This window comes from Pongo abelii, chromosome 1 (genome assembly GCF_028885655.2).
Source record: "Pongo abelii isolate AG06213 chromosome 1, NHGRI_mPonAbe1-v2.0_pri, whole genome shotgun sequence".
Taxonomy (NCBI): Eukaryota; Metazoa; Chordata; class Mammalia; order Primates; family Hominidae; genus Pongo; species Pongo abelii.
Window position 1 is genome coordinate 112,635,718 of NC_071985.2, and position 19,736 is coordinate 112,655,453.

The 19,736-nt window shown below is 40.6% G+C and overlaps 1 protein-coding gene across 1 annotated transcript in view; it reads left to right on the forward strand.

Annotated features, from left to right (window-relative positions):
• Positions 1–19,736, forward strand: part of NOTCH2 (notch receptor 2) — a 165,694-nt gene that overhangs the window by 62,993 nt on the left and 82,965 nt on the right. Inside the window, exons 3-4 of the mRNA XM_009245522.4 lie at positions 3,508–3,767; positions 18,048–18,383. Coding sequence (XP_009243797.4) covers positions 3,508–3,767; positions 18,048–18,383 — 596 coding nt within the window. The remainder of the gene's footprint in view (positions 1–3,507; positions 3,768–18,047; positions 18,384–19,736) is intronic.

The window sequence follows — 19,736 nt, forward strand, 5'->3', positions numbered from 1 at the left end:
ATGAATGTGTTTCCCTAAGATACCTGCATGATTACTCTCACCTTATTCAGGTCTCAACTTAAGTATTCTCAGTGAAGGTCTTCTCTGATTTTCCTATTCTAAACTGAGATACTTCTCTTTACTCACCCCACACCCTCATCCCCAGCTCCATTCCTTCCTGTTTAATTTTTTTTCACAGCACTTAACTCCATCTAATGTGCATCTTTTACTTAGTAATTTTGTTTTCACCTTCCCCTATTAGAATGTAAACTCTAAGAATGTAAGAATTTTTCTAGCACTGGAAAAATGCCTGGCACATAATAGGCACTTACTAATTGTTGTGTGAATGAATAATTATGAGTTTAATATTCTTTGTGGAAACTAATAAGGTTGATTTCCTATCAGAAACCGATCATTATTAATAAGCATATTGGATGGTATTTATAGAATTAGGCTTCATATATTCTCTACTCAGAAGTTGGCAAACTTTTTCTGTAAAAGTGCCAGAGAGTAATTATTTTTGCAGGCTTTGTGGTCTCATTACAGCTACTTGACTCTGTTGTTGTAGTGGAAAATCAGCCATAGACAATCTATAAATGAATGAGCATGGTTGTGTTCCAGTAAGACTATTTATGGACACTGAAATTTGAATTTTATATAATTTTGAAATGTCAGAAAATATCCTTCTTTTGTTTTTTTTTTCTAATCATTTAAAAATGTAAAAAACTATTCACAGGCCAAACAAAAACAGGCAGTGGTCCAAATTAGACTTGCAAACTATACTTTGTCAATCTCTGGTTTTACTGATTTCTTAAATATATCTTAGGTTAAAACTTATTTTTCCATACTTGATAGGGAGCAACAATGTGAATTAAACTCTAGAAACAAATAATTCAGAAATACGTCTGTTTAGCTTTAGAAACTTCCATTTTGCTTCATTTTTGTTTTCCTGGGAACCTTATATTTCCATTATATGTTTATGATGCTACCATTTAAGTGACTTTGCATTCTCTTAGCATATGCCACATGATAGTGTTGGGGTGGTGTAATAGTTCAGGAGCAAAGCTGAGCAAAGCCCACCCACGTTTAAAAATTTGCCATTATTTAGAAGGTACATAATTCCCATATGGGAGAATGAAGAGTCATCTAATAATGTCCAGAGGACTGCACTGTGAATGAGAATTGTGTTGCAGTTTTTAACATCACTCATAACACATTTCTTGAATAAGCTGCAAATGCTTTTAATAATATATCTCAGAGTTAATTTTAGCTATGCTACATTGGCACTTTTTGCTCCTCCACTTCAAAAAACCAACACAAGAAACTATTCTAAAATCAAGCTGTGATTTGGATGGGGCATTGTATTTTCCTTAATAAGGACAAAGAAGAGAGAAAAGATGTTTTCACTTGCAAAACTTTTTTTTTTGAGACGGAGTCTCACTCTGTTGCCCAGGCTGGAGTGTAGTGGCACAATCTCGTCGGCTCACTGCGACCTCCGCCTCCTGGGTTCAAGCAATTCTCATGCCTCAGCCTCCCGAGTAGCTGGGATTACAAGCGTGCACCACCTCCCTGGCTAATTTTTGTATTTTTAGTAGAGCCAGGGTTTCACCATGTTGGCCGGGCTGTTCTCAAACTCCTGACCTCAGATGATCCTCATACCTCAGCCTCCCAAAGTGCTGGAATTACAGGTGTGAGCCACTGTGCCCAGCCCACTTGCAAAACTTTTTAACATTTATAAGGTTTTTTACATACTTGATTTTGTTCAGTTCTTAGAATAATCTCATGATGTAGGTGACCTTATTAACTATTTACAATGTGAGAAAATGGATAGTCAGTGAAGATAAGTAACTTGTCCAAGGTCACAGCACCAGAACTCCAAACTAGACCTTCTGACCTTCTTGATACAGACTCCTCACAGTCACCTGCATGCCATCTTTGGTTTCAGTGCTATGAACTTTCTTCACTGCCTGTTGGTCTCTAGCTACACCTACTCGTGAAGATGCCCAGAGCCTTAGCCGCTCCTTGCTCTGCCATGCTTATCTTATGCAGCTCTGGGAGGGGTGAAGAGGCTGTGGCCAGTTACCTCACTACCACTGTAGCTATTCACCAACCCTGTTTTCTCCTCTAGTCATTTTAGCTACTACACAATTCTTCTGGGCATTTTCTGTCTTAGTTCCCTAGTATCTGGCCTTCCTTCTTTTCTCAGTAACTGTGACCCCTGCAGAGCTATCCTTGCCAACCAATGGTTAATGAAAGGTCTTGGATATGACTGTCAAAGACAAAAGCACTCATGACCCCAATGTTTCAGGTCACAATGATTAGGAAAATCAGGACAACAAGGCTTGGGCACAGAAGAGCTGGTTTTTGAGTGGGGGATTTAGAGTTTGGTTTAAATGTGTAATCTTTGAGGTAACGGTGGAACAGCCTACTAGATTCAGTTTTCTAGTCCCTGAAAACTAAAACGAGGGATAAGTTGAATCACATATTTGGGGCACCAGCCAAATATATAGCAGCATTTATAGTTAGAATCAAAGTGTTTGTGTTTCTTAATTTAAATGCTCCTCAGAGATTCCATTTAAACAACTTCATTATGAAAATGGAGACTTACCATGCCTTTTTGATATTGTTCAGAGAAAATTGTCATAAATAATACACACAGTTTGAAATGGTTGTGCATCTTATGAATCAAGGGGTGGCATATAAAAAGGTTCCTCAGTGCCTCAATGTGGAAAATATCATAGAATGTTATTCTTCAATTGTTTCCTTCCTTCACTTTGGTGTTTATATGGTATCTTAGATATTTTATGTTATTTTAATTATATTTTGTGCCTTTTTATTTGGCTAAAAATGCCTACTACTTAAATATTAACAGATTTTTAAATATCCCTTTGAACCCTTCCCCATTCCTGTACCTCCTTTCCCTTTTTCCGTTGTAATGTCAACCACCTGAACATAACCCAGAAAACTAGGTATCAGCCAATTGATGTTTCAGTGGAAATAAAAGAAGCACGCACTATTTCTCAATGCTTAATTGAGGAAAAGCACATGATATCTTACATATTTTAAATTGGAGGTGATAATAGGGTCAAGTTCATGCATTATCTTGTGAACATCTTAATCCTATCAAATGGCTTAGTCAAAATGAGAAAGTTAATGAATTTAAGCAGACAAGTATGAACAGTGCTCTCAAAAAGGTGCTGTTACACCATCCCAGCCTGTACACACATGAAAAAAAGCTGGGGTGCATTTTGCGTTTGCATAAGGGTCATGTTGACTGGCCATGGCAGACCCTGCTAGACCATACACCTGATACTCTGTCACCTGCCAGGACTCAAAAGGACATGGGAGTATGTGGTTAAGTTCTCTAAGGACTCCTTCTTCTAAAGGGAGGCAGTTTTATAGGTGGTACTTGTAGGTCTGTTGATTCACAATCTTGTGCTTTCTTGATTCGACTGTATTGTTTTACTGTAATTTTTTGGACTTACAAGAAGTCAGGTGTTTTCATGGACTCTTCTCTTTTCCATACAGATGTCCAGAAGGCTTCTTGGGAGAATATTGTCAACATCGAGACCCCTGTGAGAAGAACCGCTGCCAGAATGGTGGGACTTGTGTGGCCCAGGCCATGCTGGGGAAAGCCACGTGCCGATGTGCCTCAGGGTTCACGGGAGAGGACTGCCAGTACTCGACATCTCATCCATGCTTTGTGTCTCGACCCTGCCTGAATGGTGGCACATGCCATATGCTCAGTCGGGATACCTATGAGTGCACCTGTCAAGTCGGGTTTACAGGTAACTAATGAGACCAAAGCCAGTGCTTTCCTACCTTCAGCAGATACCTTTATTTAGCATCTTTTAGATCATGGTGTCTGGCTCTTAAGTGTCCCCCAGCTCTGGTGCACATTTAACATTATGATAAGGAACTGGGATGTTCCAGACAACTATCCCTAACTTCCTTTTAAGAGTTTCAGGGGGCACAGAAAGAGAGAGAAAAAGGACCAAATACTTTGACTGCTTACAGTATATATGTCAGGGCCAGGTGTGGTGGCACACGCTTGCAATCCCAGCACTTTGGCAGGCCAAGGCAGGAGGATCACTTGAGGCTAGAGGTTTGAGACCAGCCTGGGAAACATAGCAAGACCCCATCTCTACAAAAAAAACAAGAATAAAAATAAAACAGAATTAGTCATGTGTGGTGGTGTGCACCTGTAGTCCTAACTACTTGGGAGGCTGAAGTGGAAGAATTGCTTGAGCCCAGGAGTTTGAGGCTGCAGTGAGCTATGATTGCACCACTGCACTCTAGCCTGGGTGGCAGAGTGAGACCCTGTCTCAAAAAAAAAAATATATGTATACCAGGATGGGGAATCAGAGTTTACTTCACTAAAAGAAATAAGTACACTGTCACCAGAGGAAAAGTTGCTGATGTTATTGACTATTTGCTTTTAGAAATCTCCCTCCCTAGACATTCAGGGCATTGGCTTTTCTGGTTTTCTGAACCCTGTTCCTTTTGCTTCTTCATTACCTTGTTCTTATCCATTAAATGTTTGTGCTCCCTGGAGCACTGTTTTGCGCCCTCTTTTGAGCCACATCACAGCTCTCCCTAGGGAATTTCACTGTCTTTATTCGCCTCCACTGCCACTGTCTTCATTAGTTGCTGATGAATCTCACCATCATTCCCTTAGCTCCACCCAACCCTGACATTCAGGCTCATGTTTCTAGCTATCCTTTGCATGTTCTCCTTGGAGATATTCTACCGGTACTTTGAGTTCACCATGTTGATAGAAATATGTAGCAACCATGTACATCCCAAATATCCACGCTAGAAACTCCCTGTCCCTTGTTCTTACCTCATTTCAACTCAGTCACCCAAGCCAACCTCTGAATTGCCTCTAACCTGTCTACTATTCCTCCCATTTCCTCTGCTACCCTGTAGTTGAGGGCCATGTTATCTCTCACCTGGACTTCTGAAGTAGTTTCTGAATACATTTTCTTGCCTTTATTCTCTCCCCATCTCATTCACCCATGATGTTACTACATCTTTAATTATAAATGCAAATATTCTAACAATCTCACCTGCTTACAATGTCTAATGCTTTTTCGTCATCCGCAGAATAAACTGCAAAGTCTTTTACATGACTTCCATAGCTCTTTACAGCCTAGACTTTACATCTTTTTGTAGCCTGGCCTCCCCACAAGCATCTAGGCCTAGTCACACCAAATTCTCCTTATTTCTTGAAAATGTTGTACTTATTATTGCTTCTGTACAGTTACATACCCTTTTGCCTGGAATGCCCCTTTCCACAACTGGTGATTGTCCAATGTTATTTAAAACTGTGTCTTAGTGACCCTTTCATGATTCCTTTAGGCAAATGGTCTCTAAGTTTTATTATTTTTATGTATCACATTTTATCGTAATTTTTTTTTTACTCATATCTCACCTGAATAGATTGTGGGTTTTTCTAGGTGGGTCTGAGCTTTATTCAAAAGTGTTTATTAAATTAGATGAGAAAAGGAGAAACATTCTTCATTTTTTTCTCCTGCTTTAAGCACTAAACCAAGAGTTCTATAAATGCAATAAGCAAAAAGTGAAAAATGTACTCAGAAAACTATACTGGATCAGTTAGTGTAGAATAGTTATATTAATTTTTCATTGTATTAGGGTTCTCTAGAGGGATGGAACTAATAGAATATATATGTATGTATATGTATTCCAACCCAAAGTGTCTTGGTGGCAATCTTAATATATATATATTGGCAATCTTTATATATATATAAAGGAGAGTTTGTTGAGTATTAATTCACATAATCACAAGGTCCCACAATAGGCTGTCTGCAGGCTGAGGAGCAAGGAGAGCCAGTCTGAGTTCCAAAACCGAAGAACTTGGGGTTCGATATTTGAGGGCGGGAAACATCCAGCACGGGAAAAAGATGTAGGCTTGGAGGCTAGGCCGGTCTCGCTTTTTCGTGTTTTTCTGCCTGCTTTGTATTTGCTGACAGATGATCAGATGGTGTCCATCCAGATTAAGGGTGGGTCTGCCTTCCCCAGCCCACTGACTCAAATGTTAATCTCCTTTGGCAACACCCTCACAGACACACCCAAGATCAATACTTTGTATCCTTCAATTCAATCAAGTTTGACACACTCGGTTTTAACCACCACAAATCTACCCCTTGTCAACTTGAACCCATACACATCTCCTGAGATCACACATAATCTTCAAATAAAGACAATAATTAGGTCATAATTACACCTAATGTAGTACAACTATTCTTCGTACATCTGGAAACACACCAATCCCCAACTGAAACACTCTTTTTTTTTTTTTTTTTTTTTTTAATTTATGAAGAAAAGAGGTTTAATTGGCTCACAGTTCTGTAGGCTGTACAGAAAACATGGATGGGTGGTCTCAGGAAATTTACAATCATGGCGGAAGGTGAAGGGGATGCAAGCACATCTTACCATGGTGGAACAGGCGGAAGAGAGCAAAGGAGGAAGTGCTATACACTTTTAAACAACCAGATCTTGTGAGAACTCACTATCAAGAGAACAGCAAGGGGGATATCCACCGCCATGATCCAATCACCTCCCACCAAGTCCCTCCCCCAACACTGGCGATTACAATTAGACACGCGATTCGGGTGAGGACACAGAACCAAACCGTATCAGTATTTTTTTATATGTAAATGAAAGTGTTGTGGGAAGGCAAATGTAAGTGATGTCTGTGGTTATTGATACCGACTGGTTATATCTCTAGATATACTATAGTTATTGCTCTGACTGGTATAGTTATTGCTCTAACTGGTGTTACTTGATCTCTGAAAAATATTCAACAGCACAGAAAGGGTTCAGGGCCACAGTTGCCAACTGGCTGTAAGAAGTGAAAGAACAAAACAGGCGCATATAACAATAAATAAATGAAACCTCATTTTCTTGGTGAAGAAGAAAAAGGAAAATAAAGAAGAAATTAGATTTCTAACCCTTTCACTCTTAATGAAAATAAAAGATTTGATCCTTTCGATCTCCACTGGAAATCAACACAAGTTACTAATTTTCTTGGTTAAATTGATATAATCAGTACATATATATTAAGCATATATATGTAGACATATGTATATACATATCTGTGTCCCTCTTAGTTTTTTTTTTTTTTAAGACAACTATGTTTTATTTTATTTTTTTTCCAACTTTTTATTATTATTATTATTATACTTTAGGTTTTATGGTACATGTGCGCAATGTGCAGGTAAGTTACATATGTATACATGTGCCATGGTGGTGCGCTGCACCCACTAACTCGTCATCTAGCATTAGGTATATCTCCTACTGCTATCCCTCCCCCCTCCCCCCACCCCACAACAGTCCCTGAAGTGTGATGTTCCCCTTCCTGTGTCCATGTGTTCTCATTGTTCAATTCCCACCTATGAGTGAGAATATGCGGTGTTTGGTTTTTTGTTCTTGCGATAGTTTACTGAGAATGATGATTTCCAATTTCATCCATGTCCCTACAAAGGACATGAACTCATCATTTTTTATGGCTGCATAGTATTCCATGGCGTATATGTGCCACATTTTCTTAATCCAGTCTATCATTGTTGGACATTTGGGTTGGTTCCAAGTCTTTGCTATTGTGAATAATGCCGCAATAAACATACGTGTGCATGTGTCTTTATAGCAGCATGATTTATAGTCCTTTGGGTATATACCCAGTAATGGGATGGCTGGGTCGAATGGAATTTCTAGTTCTAGATCTCTGAGGAATCGCCACACTGACTTCCACAAGGGTTGAACTAGTTTACAGTCCCACCAACAGTGTAAAAGTGTTCCTATTTCTCCACATCCTCTCCAGCACCTGTTGTTTCCTGACTTTTTAATGATTGCCATTTTAACTGGTGTGAGATGGTATCTCATTGTGCTTTTGATTTGCATTTCTCTGATGGCCAGTGATGGTGAGCATTTTTTCATGTGTTTTTTGGCTGCATAAATGTCTTCTTTTGAGAAGTGTCTGTTCATGTCCTTCGCCCACTTTTTGATGGGGTTGTTTGTTTTTTTCTTGTAAATTTGTTGGAGTTCATTGTAGATTCTGGATATTAGCCCTTTGTCAGATGAGTAGGTTGCGAAAATTTTCTCCCATTTTGTAGGTTGCCTGTTCACTCTGATGGTAGTTTCCTTTGCTGTGCAGAAACTCTTTAGTTTAATTAGATCCCATTTGTGAATTTTGGCTTTTGTTGCCATTGCTTTTGGTGTTTTAGACATGAAGTCATTGCCCATGCCTATGTCCTGAATGGTAATGCCTAGGTTTTCTTCTAGGGTTTTTATGGTTTTAGGTCTAACATTTAAGTCTTTAATCCATCTTGAATTGATTTTTGTATAAGGTGTAAGGAAGGGATCCAGTTTCAGCTTTCTACATATGGCTAGCCAGTTTTCCCAGCACCATTTATTAAATAGGGAATCCTTTCCCCATTGCTTGTTTTTGTCAGGTTTGTCAAAGATCAGATAGTTGTAGATATGTGGCATTATTTCTGACGGCTCTGTTCTGTTCCATTGATCTATATCTCTGTTTTGGTACCAGTACCATGCTGTTTTGGTTACTGTAGCCTCGTAGTATAGTTTGAAGTCAGGTAGTGTGATGCCTCCAGCTTTGTTCTTTTGGCTTAGGATTGACTTGGCGATGCGGGCTCTTTTTTGGTTCCATATGAACTTTGAAGTAGTTTTTTCCAATTCTGTGAAGAAAGTCATTGGTAGCTTGATGGGGATGGCATTGAATCTGTAAATTACCTTGGGAAGGATGGCCATTTTCACGATATTGATTCTTCCTACCCATGAGCATGGAATGTTCTTCCATTTGTTTGTATCCTCTTTTATTTCCTTGAGCAGTGGTTTGTAGTTCTCCTTGAAGAGGTCCTTCACATCCCTTGTAAGTTGGATTCCTAGGTATTTTATTCTCTTTGAAGCAATTGTGAATGGGAGTTCACTCATGATTTGGCTCTCTGTTTGTCTGTTATTGGTGTATAAGAATGCTTGTGATTTTTGTACATTGATTTTGTATCCTGAGACTTTGCTGAAGTTGCTTATCAGCTTAAGGAGATTTTGGGCTGAGACAGTGGGGTTTTCTAGATATACAATCATGTCATCTGCAAACAGGGACAATTTGACTTCCTCTTTTCCTAATTGAATACCCTTGATTTCCTTCTCCTGCCTAATTGCCCTGGCCAGAACATCCAACACTATGTTGAATAGAAGTGGTGAGAGAGGGCATCCCTGTCTTGTGCCAGTTTTCAAAGGGAATGCTTCCAGTTTTTGCCCATTCAGTATGATATTGGCTGTGGGTTTGTCATAGATAGCTCTTATTATTTTGAGATACATCCCATCAATACCTAATTTATTGAGAGTTTTTAGCATGAGTGGTTGTTGAATTTTGTCAAAGGCCTTTTTTGCATCTATTGAGATAATCATGTGGTTTTTGTCTTTGGTTCTGTTTATATGCTGGATTACATTTATTGATTTGCGTATATTGAACCAGCCTTGCATCCCAGGGATGAAGCCTACTTGATCATGGTGGATAAGCTTTTTGATGTGCTGCTGGATTCTGTTTGCCAGTATTTTATTGAGGATTTTTGCATCAATGTTCATCAAGGATATTGGTCTAAAATTCTCTTTTTTTGTTGTGTCTCTGCCAGGCTTTGGTATCAGGATGATGCTGGCCTCATAAAATGAGTTAGGGAGGATTCCCTCTTTTTCTATTGATTGGAATAGTTTCAGAAGGAATGGTACCAGCTCCTCCTTGTACCTCTGGTAGAATTCGGCTGTGAACCCATCTGGTCCTGGACTTTTTTTGGTTGGTAAGCTATTGATTATTGCCACAATTTCAGCTCCTGTTATTGGTCTATTCAGAGATTCAGCTTCTTCCTGGTTTAGTCTTGGGAGGGTGTATGTGTTGAGGAATTTATCAATTTCTTCTAGATTTTCTAGTTTATTTGCGTAGAGGTGTTTGTAATATTCTCTGATGGTAGTTTGTATTTCTGTGGGATCGGTGGTGATATCCCCTTTATCATTTTTTATTGCATCTATTTGATTCTTCTCTCTTTTTTTCTTTATTAATCTTGCTAGCGGTCTATCAATTTTGTTGATCCTTTCAAAAAACCAACTCCTGGATTCATTTATTTTTTGAAGGGTTTTTTGTGTCTCTATTTCCTTCAGTTCTGCTCTGATTTTAGTTATTTCTTGCCTTCTGCTAGCTTTTGAATGTGTTTGCTCTTGCTTTTCTAGTTCTTTTAATTGTGATGTTAGGGTGTCAATTTTGGATGTTTCCTGCTTTCTCTTGTGGGCATTTAGTGCTATAAATTTCCCTCTACACACTGCTTTGAATGCATCCCAGAGATTCTGGTATGTTGTGTCTTTGTTCTCGTTGGTTTCAAAGAACATCTTTATTTCTGCCTTCATTTTTGTTATGTACCCAGTAGTCATTCAGGAGCAGGTTGTTCAGTTTCCACGTAGTTGAGCAGTTTTGAGTGAGATTCTTAATCCTGAGTTCTAGCTTGATTGCACTGTGATCTGAGAGATAGTTTGTTATAATTTCTGTTCTTTTACATTTATTGAGAGCTTTACTTCCAACTATGTGGTCAATTTTGGAATAGGTGTGGTGTCGTGCTGAAAAAAATGTATATTCTGTTGATTTAGGGTGGAGAGTTCTGTAGATGTCTATTAGGTCCGCTTGGTGCAGAGCTGAGTTCAATTCCTGGGTATCCTTGTTGACTTTCTGTCTTGTTGATCTGTCTAATGTTGACAGTGGGGTGTTAAAGTCTCCCATTATTAATGTGTGGGAGTCTAAGTCTCTTTGTAGGTCACTCAGGACTTGCTTTATGAATCTGGGTGCTCCTGTATTGGGTGCATATATATTTAGGATAGTTAGCTCTTCTTGTTGAATTGATCCCTTTACCATTATGTAATGGCCTTCTTTGTCTCTTTTGGTCTTTGTTGGTTTAAAGTCTGTTTTATCAGAGACTAGGATTGCAACCCCTGCCTTTTTTTGTTTTCCATTTGCTTGGTAGATCTTCCTCCATCCTTTTATTTTGAGCCTATGTGTATCTCTGCACGTGAGATGGGTTTCCTGAATACAGCACACTGATGGGTCTTGAGTCTTTATCCAATTTGCCAGTCTGTGTCTTTTAATTGGAGCATTTAGTCCATTTACATTTAAAGTTAATATTGTTATGTGTGAATTTGATCCTGTCATTATGATGTTAGCTGGTTATTTTGCTCGTTAGTTGATGCAGTCTCTTCCTAGTCTCGATGATCTTTACATTTTGGCATGATTTTGCAGTGGCTGGTACCGGTTGTGCCTTTCCATGTTTAGCGCTTCCTTCAGGAGCTCTTTTAGGGCAGGCCTGGTGGTGACAAAATCTCTCAGCATTTGCTTGTCTGTAAAGTATTTTATTTCTCCTTCACTTATGAAGCTTAGTTTGGCTGGATATGAAATTCTGGGTTGAAAATTCTTTTCTTCAAGAATGTTGAATATTGGCACCCACTCTCTTCTGGCTTGTAGGGTTTCTGCCGAGAGATCCGCTGTTAGTCTGATGGGCTTCCCTTTGATGGTAACACTCTTACATAAAGTTAATGATACTTAAATGCTGATGTGAAGTCAATAAATCTTATGTCACATGATAAAGGAGAAAGGAAATAAAATGAAGATATTTTCTTAGTACAAGTGTGTGCAAGCACAGACATGTTTTTAATAAAAGAAGGAGGAAATACTGAGGACAATTACAGTCCTCATTTCTGCAGCTGGTCACATGGTAGTAGCTGATATTGATGACTACCTTCTTCTATGCATTTTGTATTCCTTTTGCCTTCAGCAAGCACCTCAGCAGGTTGTGTTTTTTTTTTTCCTGGTGGAGAGGCCCAAATCTTCATTCCTGAGGGGTCTGGACCATTTGTAGTCCCGCCTGGATTGGGCTGTTGTAGTTGCCCATTGACCTTAATCACAGGGCATGGTAATACTAAGTAAGAGACACCCTAATGGATCTCCTGTATTCCATGAATACTCTTCCTTACCTCTGTTGTGCAGTAGTAGACTGATTTCATCTTGATAGCCTGGGTCTTGATAGCCTTGATGTCCCAGCCAACACTGTAATGCCTTTCTTAGCCTGTTTACTTAAGGGTAGGAACCCAAAGTGTCCTGGTGGCAATCTTAACTACCAGTTTAATGGGATTGTTGTTGTGTCTTCTGATGGCAGCGTTCCTCCCTCTGGAACTAAGACCTCTAGGCCAGCAGAACTTAATATTGCGGGAACAGGAAGCAAACATTTTGCTAGTGGATCACTAGGGGTGATGGTGAGTGGTACCACTTCCATTTCTACCCCTTGATTCCTGGACCTGTGAATCCTGGCTATGGGAGAAACAGTACCATATATTGGACGCTGATTGATAGCATACACAGCCTTCTTGAGAACTTTGCCCCAACGCTGCAAAGTATTCTCACCTAGTTGGCATTGTAATTCTGACTGCAAAAGGCCATTCCACCATTCTGCTTCAGGATGTTGGGGAACATGGTAAGACCAGTGAATTCCATGAGCATGAGCCCACTGCTGCACTTCTTTAGCCATAAAGTGAATGCCTTGGTCAGAGGCAATGCTGTGTGGAATAACATGACAGTGGATAAGGCATTCCGTGAGTCCGCGGATGGTAGTCTTGGCAGAACCATTGCATGCAGGATAGGCAAACCCATATCCAGGTAAGTGTCTATTCCAGTGAGGACAAACATCTGCCCTTTTCACGATGGAAGAAATCGAATATAATCAACCTGCCACCAAGTAGCTGGCTGATCACCCTGAGGAATAGTGCCATATCAAAGGCACAGTGTTGGTTTCTGCAGCTGGCAAATTGGGCACTGTGCAGTGGCAGTAGCCAGATCAGCTTTCCACTGGCCCATCTTGTTTTCCGCACTGGGAAGGTGGGGCACGAGCACAAATGTTAGGACCTGAAAGGTGGTGAACTCTGCCTGGGCAGGGCAAAGCCAGAGGAAACTCTGGTGGAGGTCCGTAGCAGTCCTGATGTGCAAATCGGTCATCCAACCTGGGTGTAGGGGCAAAAGACTAATTGGACTGTCTAGTAGCTGGTTCCCTCCAAAGTTTCCCTCGGGATAGCTGGCACTGTCACAAAAACCCCACTCTTGGTACCAATTTACTGTATTAGTCCATTTTCACGCTGCTGATAAAGATATCCCCGAGACCAGGAAGAAAAGAGGTTTAATTGGACTTACAGTTCCATATGGCTGGGGAGGCCTCAGAATTGTGGTGGGAGGCAAAAGGCACTTCTTTCTTGGTGGTGGTGAGAGAAAATTAGGAAGAAGCAAAAGCAGAACCCCTGATAAACCCATCAGATCTCATGAGACTTATTCACTATCATGAGAATAGCACAGGAAAGACTGGCCCCCCTGATACAATTACCCCCCTGGGTCCCTCCAACAACACATGGGAATTCTGGGAGATACAATTCAAGTTGAGATTTGGGTGGGGACACAGCCAAAGCATATCATTCATCAAAAGGTGTTGGTGGGGTAGAGGGTAGTTAGGATGATCCATTATCTCCATCATGACAATGATGGCATTGATGATGTAAGTCATTGAAAATATTTGGTGTTATAAGAATAATTTATTCCTGATTGTCAGTTTTGAGTTGTTTTGCTATTACGAGGCAAAGTAGGGGGGCATATACCCATTTAAAATATTTTAATTCTGGCTAGTGGAAATGACAGTAATGCCTTCTTCATAATTAAAATGTCACTCTGAAATGGTCCCAAATTAAAACTTCTTCCTTTGCTGTTAAGAAGGATCTCTTCTTGGTGTGTTCTGCAAGATTCTGATCATCTTTTTTTTTTTTTTTTTTTTTTTTTTTGAGACGGAGTATTGCTTTGTCATCCAGGCTGGAGTGCAGGGTGCGATCTCGGTTCACTGCAAGCTCCACCTCCTGGGTTCATGCCATTCTTCTGCCTCAGCCTCCCGAGTAGCTGGGACTACAGGCACCTGCCACCATGCCCAGCTAATTTTTGTATTTTTTTATTTTATTTTATTTTACTATTATTATACTTTAACTTTTAGGGTACATGTGCACAATGTGCAGGTTAGTTACATATGTATACATGTGCCATGCTGGTGTGCTGCACCCATTAACTCGTCATTTAGCATTAGGTATATCTCCTAATGCTATCCCTCTGCCCTCCCCCCACCCCACAACAGTTCCCAGAGTGTGATGTTCCCCTTCCTGTGTCCATGTGTTCTCATTGTTCAATTCCCACCTATGAGTGAGAATATGTGGTGTTTGGTTTTTTGTTCTTGCGATAGTTTACTGAGAATGATGATTTCCAATTTCATCCATGTCCCTACAAAGGACAAGAACTCATCGTTTTTTATGGCTGCATAGTATTCCATGGTGTATATGTGCCACATTTTCTTAATCCAGTCTATCATTGTTGGACATTTGGGTTGGTTCCAAGTCTTTGCTATTGTGAATAAAGCCATAATAAACATACGTGTGCATGTGTCTTTATAGCAGCATGATTTATAGTCCTTTGGGTATATACCCAGTAATGGGATGGCTGGGTCAAATGGTATTTCTAGTTCTAGATCCCTGAGGAATCGCCACACTGACTTCCACAATGGTTGAACTAGTTTACAGTCCCACCAACAGTGTAAAAGTGTTCCTGTTTCTCCACATCCTCTCCAGCACCTGTTGTTTCCTGACTTTTTAATGATTGCCATTCTAACTGGTGTGAGATGGTATCTCATTGTGCTTTTGATTTGCATTTCTCTGATGGCCAGTGATGGTGAGCATTTTTTCATGTGTCTGTTGGCTGCATAAATGTCTTCTTTTGAGAAGTGTCTGTTCATGTCCTTTGCCCACTTTTTGATGGGGTTGTTTGTTTTTTTCTTGTAAATGTGTTTGAGTTCACTGTAGATTCTGGATATTAGCCCTTTGTCAGATGAGTAGGTTGCAAAAATTTTCTCCCATTTTGTAGGTTGCCTGTTCACTCTGATGGTAGTTTCTTTTGCTATGCAGAAGCTCTTTAGTTTTTAGTAGAGATGGGCTTTCACCATGTTAGCCAGAATGGTCTGGATCGCCTGACCTCATGATCCACCCGCCTCGGCCTCCCAAAATGCTGGGATTACAGGTGTGAGCCACCACACCCGGCTGATTCTGATCATCTTTTATACATATGCTACTTTTGTCTATCACTTTAGGAATCATCACAGATCAAGGTCATCCTTTTGGTTTTTGTGATAGCTCTATACCTCAGTGAGCTTACTAGCTCATCTCCACTCAGAGATGAAGAAGCAGAGGCAGCAAGTTAGTGCCTATACATAATATATATGGAAACCAAATTCAGGGTTGATTCTTTCTTTCTTTCTCTTTCTTTCTTTCTTTCTTTTTTTCTTTCTTTCTTTCTTTCTTTCTCTCTCTCTTTCTTTCTTTCTTTGTTCTCTCTTTCTCTCTTTCTCTTTCCCTCTCTCTGTCTTTCTCTCTTTCTGTCTTTCTTTCTTCTTACTCTGTTGCTTAGTACAGTGGCACAGTCTCGGCTCACTGCAACCTCCACCTCTCGGGTTCATGTGATTCTGGTGCCTCAGCCTCCCAAGTAGCTGGGATTCCAGGCATGCGCCATGAAGCCCGGCTAATTTTTGTATTTTTAGAAAAGGTGTTGTTTCACCATGTTGGCCAGGCAGGTCTCAAACTCCTAACCACAAGTGATCTGCCCACCTCAGCCTCCCAAATTACTGGGATTACAGGCATCAGCCACCACTTCTGGCCCAGGGATCTTTCTGTTTCAGTTGTGGGCATCACTCTGAAAATCACACTTGCTAAAAGTGAGCATTTATATATCTTCTCCACTGTAAATAAGTGCCTCTTAGTGACATGAGTGGAAAGACAAGAAGAATTGCAGTTCCTTCATTTTCTGTCTTAGCTCCCTGAGATGTATATGCTGTGCCTAAATTTGTGTTACACTTTTCTCCTTTGATTTGACATTCCTTGATAGGCAGAGAGCACTTTTCTGTGCTCATATGTCACATCTCACATCTTTTTCCCTTATAGAAAAACTCTTGTGTCTCCTATTTACCTTTCTATGGGGTCAGAGATTTAGATACTTTCCTAGACAATCAATTGGAGTACTAACAAATTCAAGGAGTTCTCGCCATCCCATTACTGGGTATATACCCAAAGAATTATAAATCATGCTGCTATAAAGACACATGCACACGTATGTTTATTGCGGCACTATTCACAATAGCAAAGACTTGGAACCAACCCAAATGTCCATCAGTGATGGAGTGGATTAAGAAAATGTGGCATATATACACCATGGAATACTATTCAGCCATAAAAAATGATGAGTTCATGTCCTTTGTAGGGACAAGGATGAAGCTGGAAACCATCATTCTCAGCAAACTATTGCAAGGACAAAAAACCAAACACCGCATGTTCTCACTGATAGGTGGGAATTGAACAATGAGAACACTTGGACACAGGAAGGGGAATATCACACACTGGGGCCTGTCCTGGGGTGGTGGAACGGGGGAGGGATAGCATTAGGAGATATACCTAATGTAAATGACGAGTTAATGGGTGCAGCACACCAACATGGCACATGTATAATACATATGTAACAAACCTGCATGTTGTGCACGTGTACCCTAGAACTTAAAGTATAATAATAAAAAAAACAAATTCAAGGATTTCTCATCTCTGTAGTTTAAATAATAAACGACTTAGACTAATGACAACAAAAAGCCAGCCATGTGAATATCAAATTTACTAGTTCTGTGAGCATATTTTTTTCTCTTTCTCTTTCTGCCTCAAAGAATCTGCTTTGCTTCCCCTGGCATCATGATTTAGTTTTCAACCCGTCAGAGTCTTCCTGCTAGTGCTGGTACTTTCCTACTTGAGAAAGTCCACAGAATACCTTCTAGACCTCTGTCCTCCTGATGGCTTCTATTTCATTTGTTATATAGGGACCCAGAGGTCCTTCATCATTTTCAAACACATCAACTGATATTTATAGCAAGGCCACAATTAATAAAATGTTTCCCAGAATATATGTGTGTGTTACATTTAGAGGAAACAGAAGTAGTATTGACTTGTTTCTATCACCAGAGGTCTATTTAGTAACTATATTTTGTGGAAAATATCGATGTATTTTATCCATTCAACAGACATGATTTGGGAGCATACCATGGAGACCCAACCCTGCCAGTGTGGCAGGTGGTATAATAGAAGGAAATAGCAAACTTGGTGTATCTGTGTTTGCGCACATGTATGTATGTGTGTGAGGGGCACTAAGGATGACTTTGCAGAGGTTGGAACTTTTGAGTAGAGTTGCCAAGATAAGCGAGAGTTCACTAGGAAAACAGAAGGGAAGTTGATATATATATATTTTTTTTTGAGATGGAGTCTTGCTGTGTCACCCAGTCTGGAGTGCAGTGGTACAATCTCGGCTCACTGCAACCCCCGCCTCCTGGGTTCAAGTGATTCTTCTGCCTCAGCCTTCCGATTAGCTGGGATTACAGTTGCGCGCCACCATGCCCAGCTAATTTTTGTATTTTTAGTAGAGACAGGGTTTCACCATATTGGCCAGGCTGGTCTTGAACTCGTTACCTCATGATCTGCCTGCCTCGGCCTCCCAAAGTGCTGGAATTACAAGTGTGAGCCACTGCTCCTGGCCCAGAAGTTGATATTCAAACAGGAGCAGCATATGCAAAGACAGTGAGCTCTGAGAGAGTAGATGGATCCAGACTCCTATTGCTGATAGCGTCCTGCAGGATTGGGCTTCAATGTGACTAACCTATAATTGCCTCCAGGTGCTCCACCCAGTGAGTCCTTGTGTCTCAGCTGAGGGCCTTGGAGAGTTACTGGAGAGGGCTCTGTGTCAGATGACCTTGAAGAGGCTCTGATTTAGCCTTTTGTAAAATGCAAAGAGTTGAGGTCTTCTCCACGCAAGAGCTCGCTGGTATCAATGAGGTATTGAGGATGGGGCCATCTCCTATTTCTGTGGCCAGTACTGAGTTTTGTTATCCTTCCTTTAGGTAAGGAGTGCCAATGGACCGATGCCTGCCTGTCTCATCCCTGTGCAAATGGAAGTACCTGTACCACTGTGGCCAACCAGTTCTCCTGCAAATGCCTCCCAGGCTTCACAGGGCAGAAGTGTGAGACTGATGTCAATGAGTGTGACATTCCAGGACACTGCCAGCATGGTGGCACCTGCCTCAACCTGCCTGGTTCCTACCAGTGCCAGTGCCCTCAGGGCTTCACAGGCCAGTACTGTGACAGCCTGTATGTGCCCTGTGCACCCTCGCCTTGTGTCAACGGAGGCACCTGTCGGCAGACTGGTGACTTCACTTTTGAATGCAGCTGCCTTCCAGGTAAGGAGCTCCCTTGTGTCCCAGGATTAAGGGACAAACCCCTAGCACAGGAGGTAGTGGGTGTGGCTCAATTGCTTTTTTTAGGAAGCTTCCTAAAGCAAGGAAAAAGGGAAGTGAGAATTTTGTGTGGGGTGGGTTGCTAGTGAGGGAGGAGTTTTATGGGCCTACTGTGGTCCATAAACTGAGCAGGGGGTAATTTAGCATGTCAGGGTTTATGATGATGAGTGGCTAGAAAATTGTTTATTGTCCCTTTTGTAGAAACAGTGAGAAATAAGAGGAACAGAGCTCTGGGAAAGAGACAGGCAAGTCTGGAATGGAGAAGAACATGATGAGAATTAGACATTGGAAAATATGTATGTGTGGTTAATAAAGTGCTTTAAACTGAATTGACATTAACAGTAGGTGATCAACTTACCTATGTGCTTGTGCTTTTGCTTTTGTTGGAGTAATTCATTGTTTTCTTATCCACCTAAATGCACCCAGCTGCCCTTAATTTTCTCTGGGCTACTGGCCTTCACAACCCTCTCCCATGTACCCTCTCTGACTTTGGGGTAACCCTCCCCTAACTTAAAGCTAGAGAATTCTGAAACTAAGGAGGGGATCCGCTGTTAATCAGTGAGCACTTTTTGATGAGCTGATAGATGATATATGAGAGACTATGCATGGCACAATACTTTGTTACACTCTTCACTGATACAAATGTTCTAGAGTGCACACACAACCCAAAGATAGAAACAAAAAGAGGACCAGTGTCGGGGAGCTTGGGGCCTGGTGTTCCATAGAGAGGGAGAAAGGAGCAAGCTTGGCTAATTCATTCAACTCCTTATAAAAATGATGAGGAGGCTGAAAACCAAGAATTTTGATTGGGAACAGAATACAAGCAGCTGGAGCAGATGAATTACTAAGCAACAAAGATCCTGTTTTTATACAAATATCCTTAGTACAAAAACAAAAGAAGGAAAACTGTAGGGGGGAATAATGTGCTAAGCAAGCAGAATTGCCTCAAAAAAAGTTGTTCTAGTTACTCTTTCAGAGTGGGAATCTTAGATTCTGGTATTGTGGATATGGTTCACATATAATGGGATTGTGTATTTTATTTTGGAGGGATTAAAGGTCATAGGTTGGTCCTCAGTATAAAATCAACTGGTAATTTATTCATTTCATTTGGTAAAAATGTATTGACTGCCTGCTATGTTCTAGGCACCATGCTATGTATTTGGAATACAGCTATACAAAGCATTGCCACATAATTGAAATGAAAACTTTATATTATTTAAGTCACAAGAACAAGCTATTTAATTGTGTTACTTTTAGTTTCTCTTTTAATAAAGAATAGCTAATGCTATCATTCTA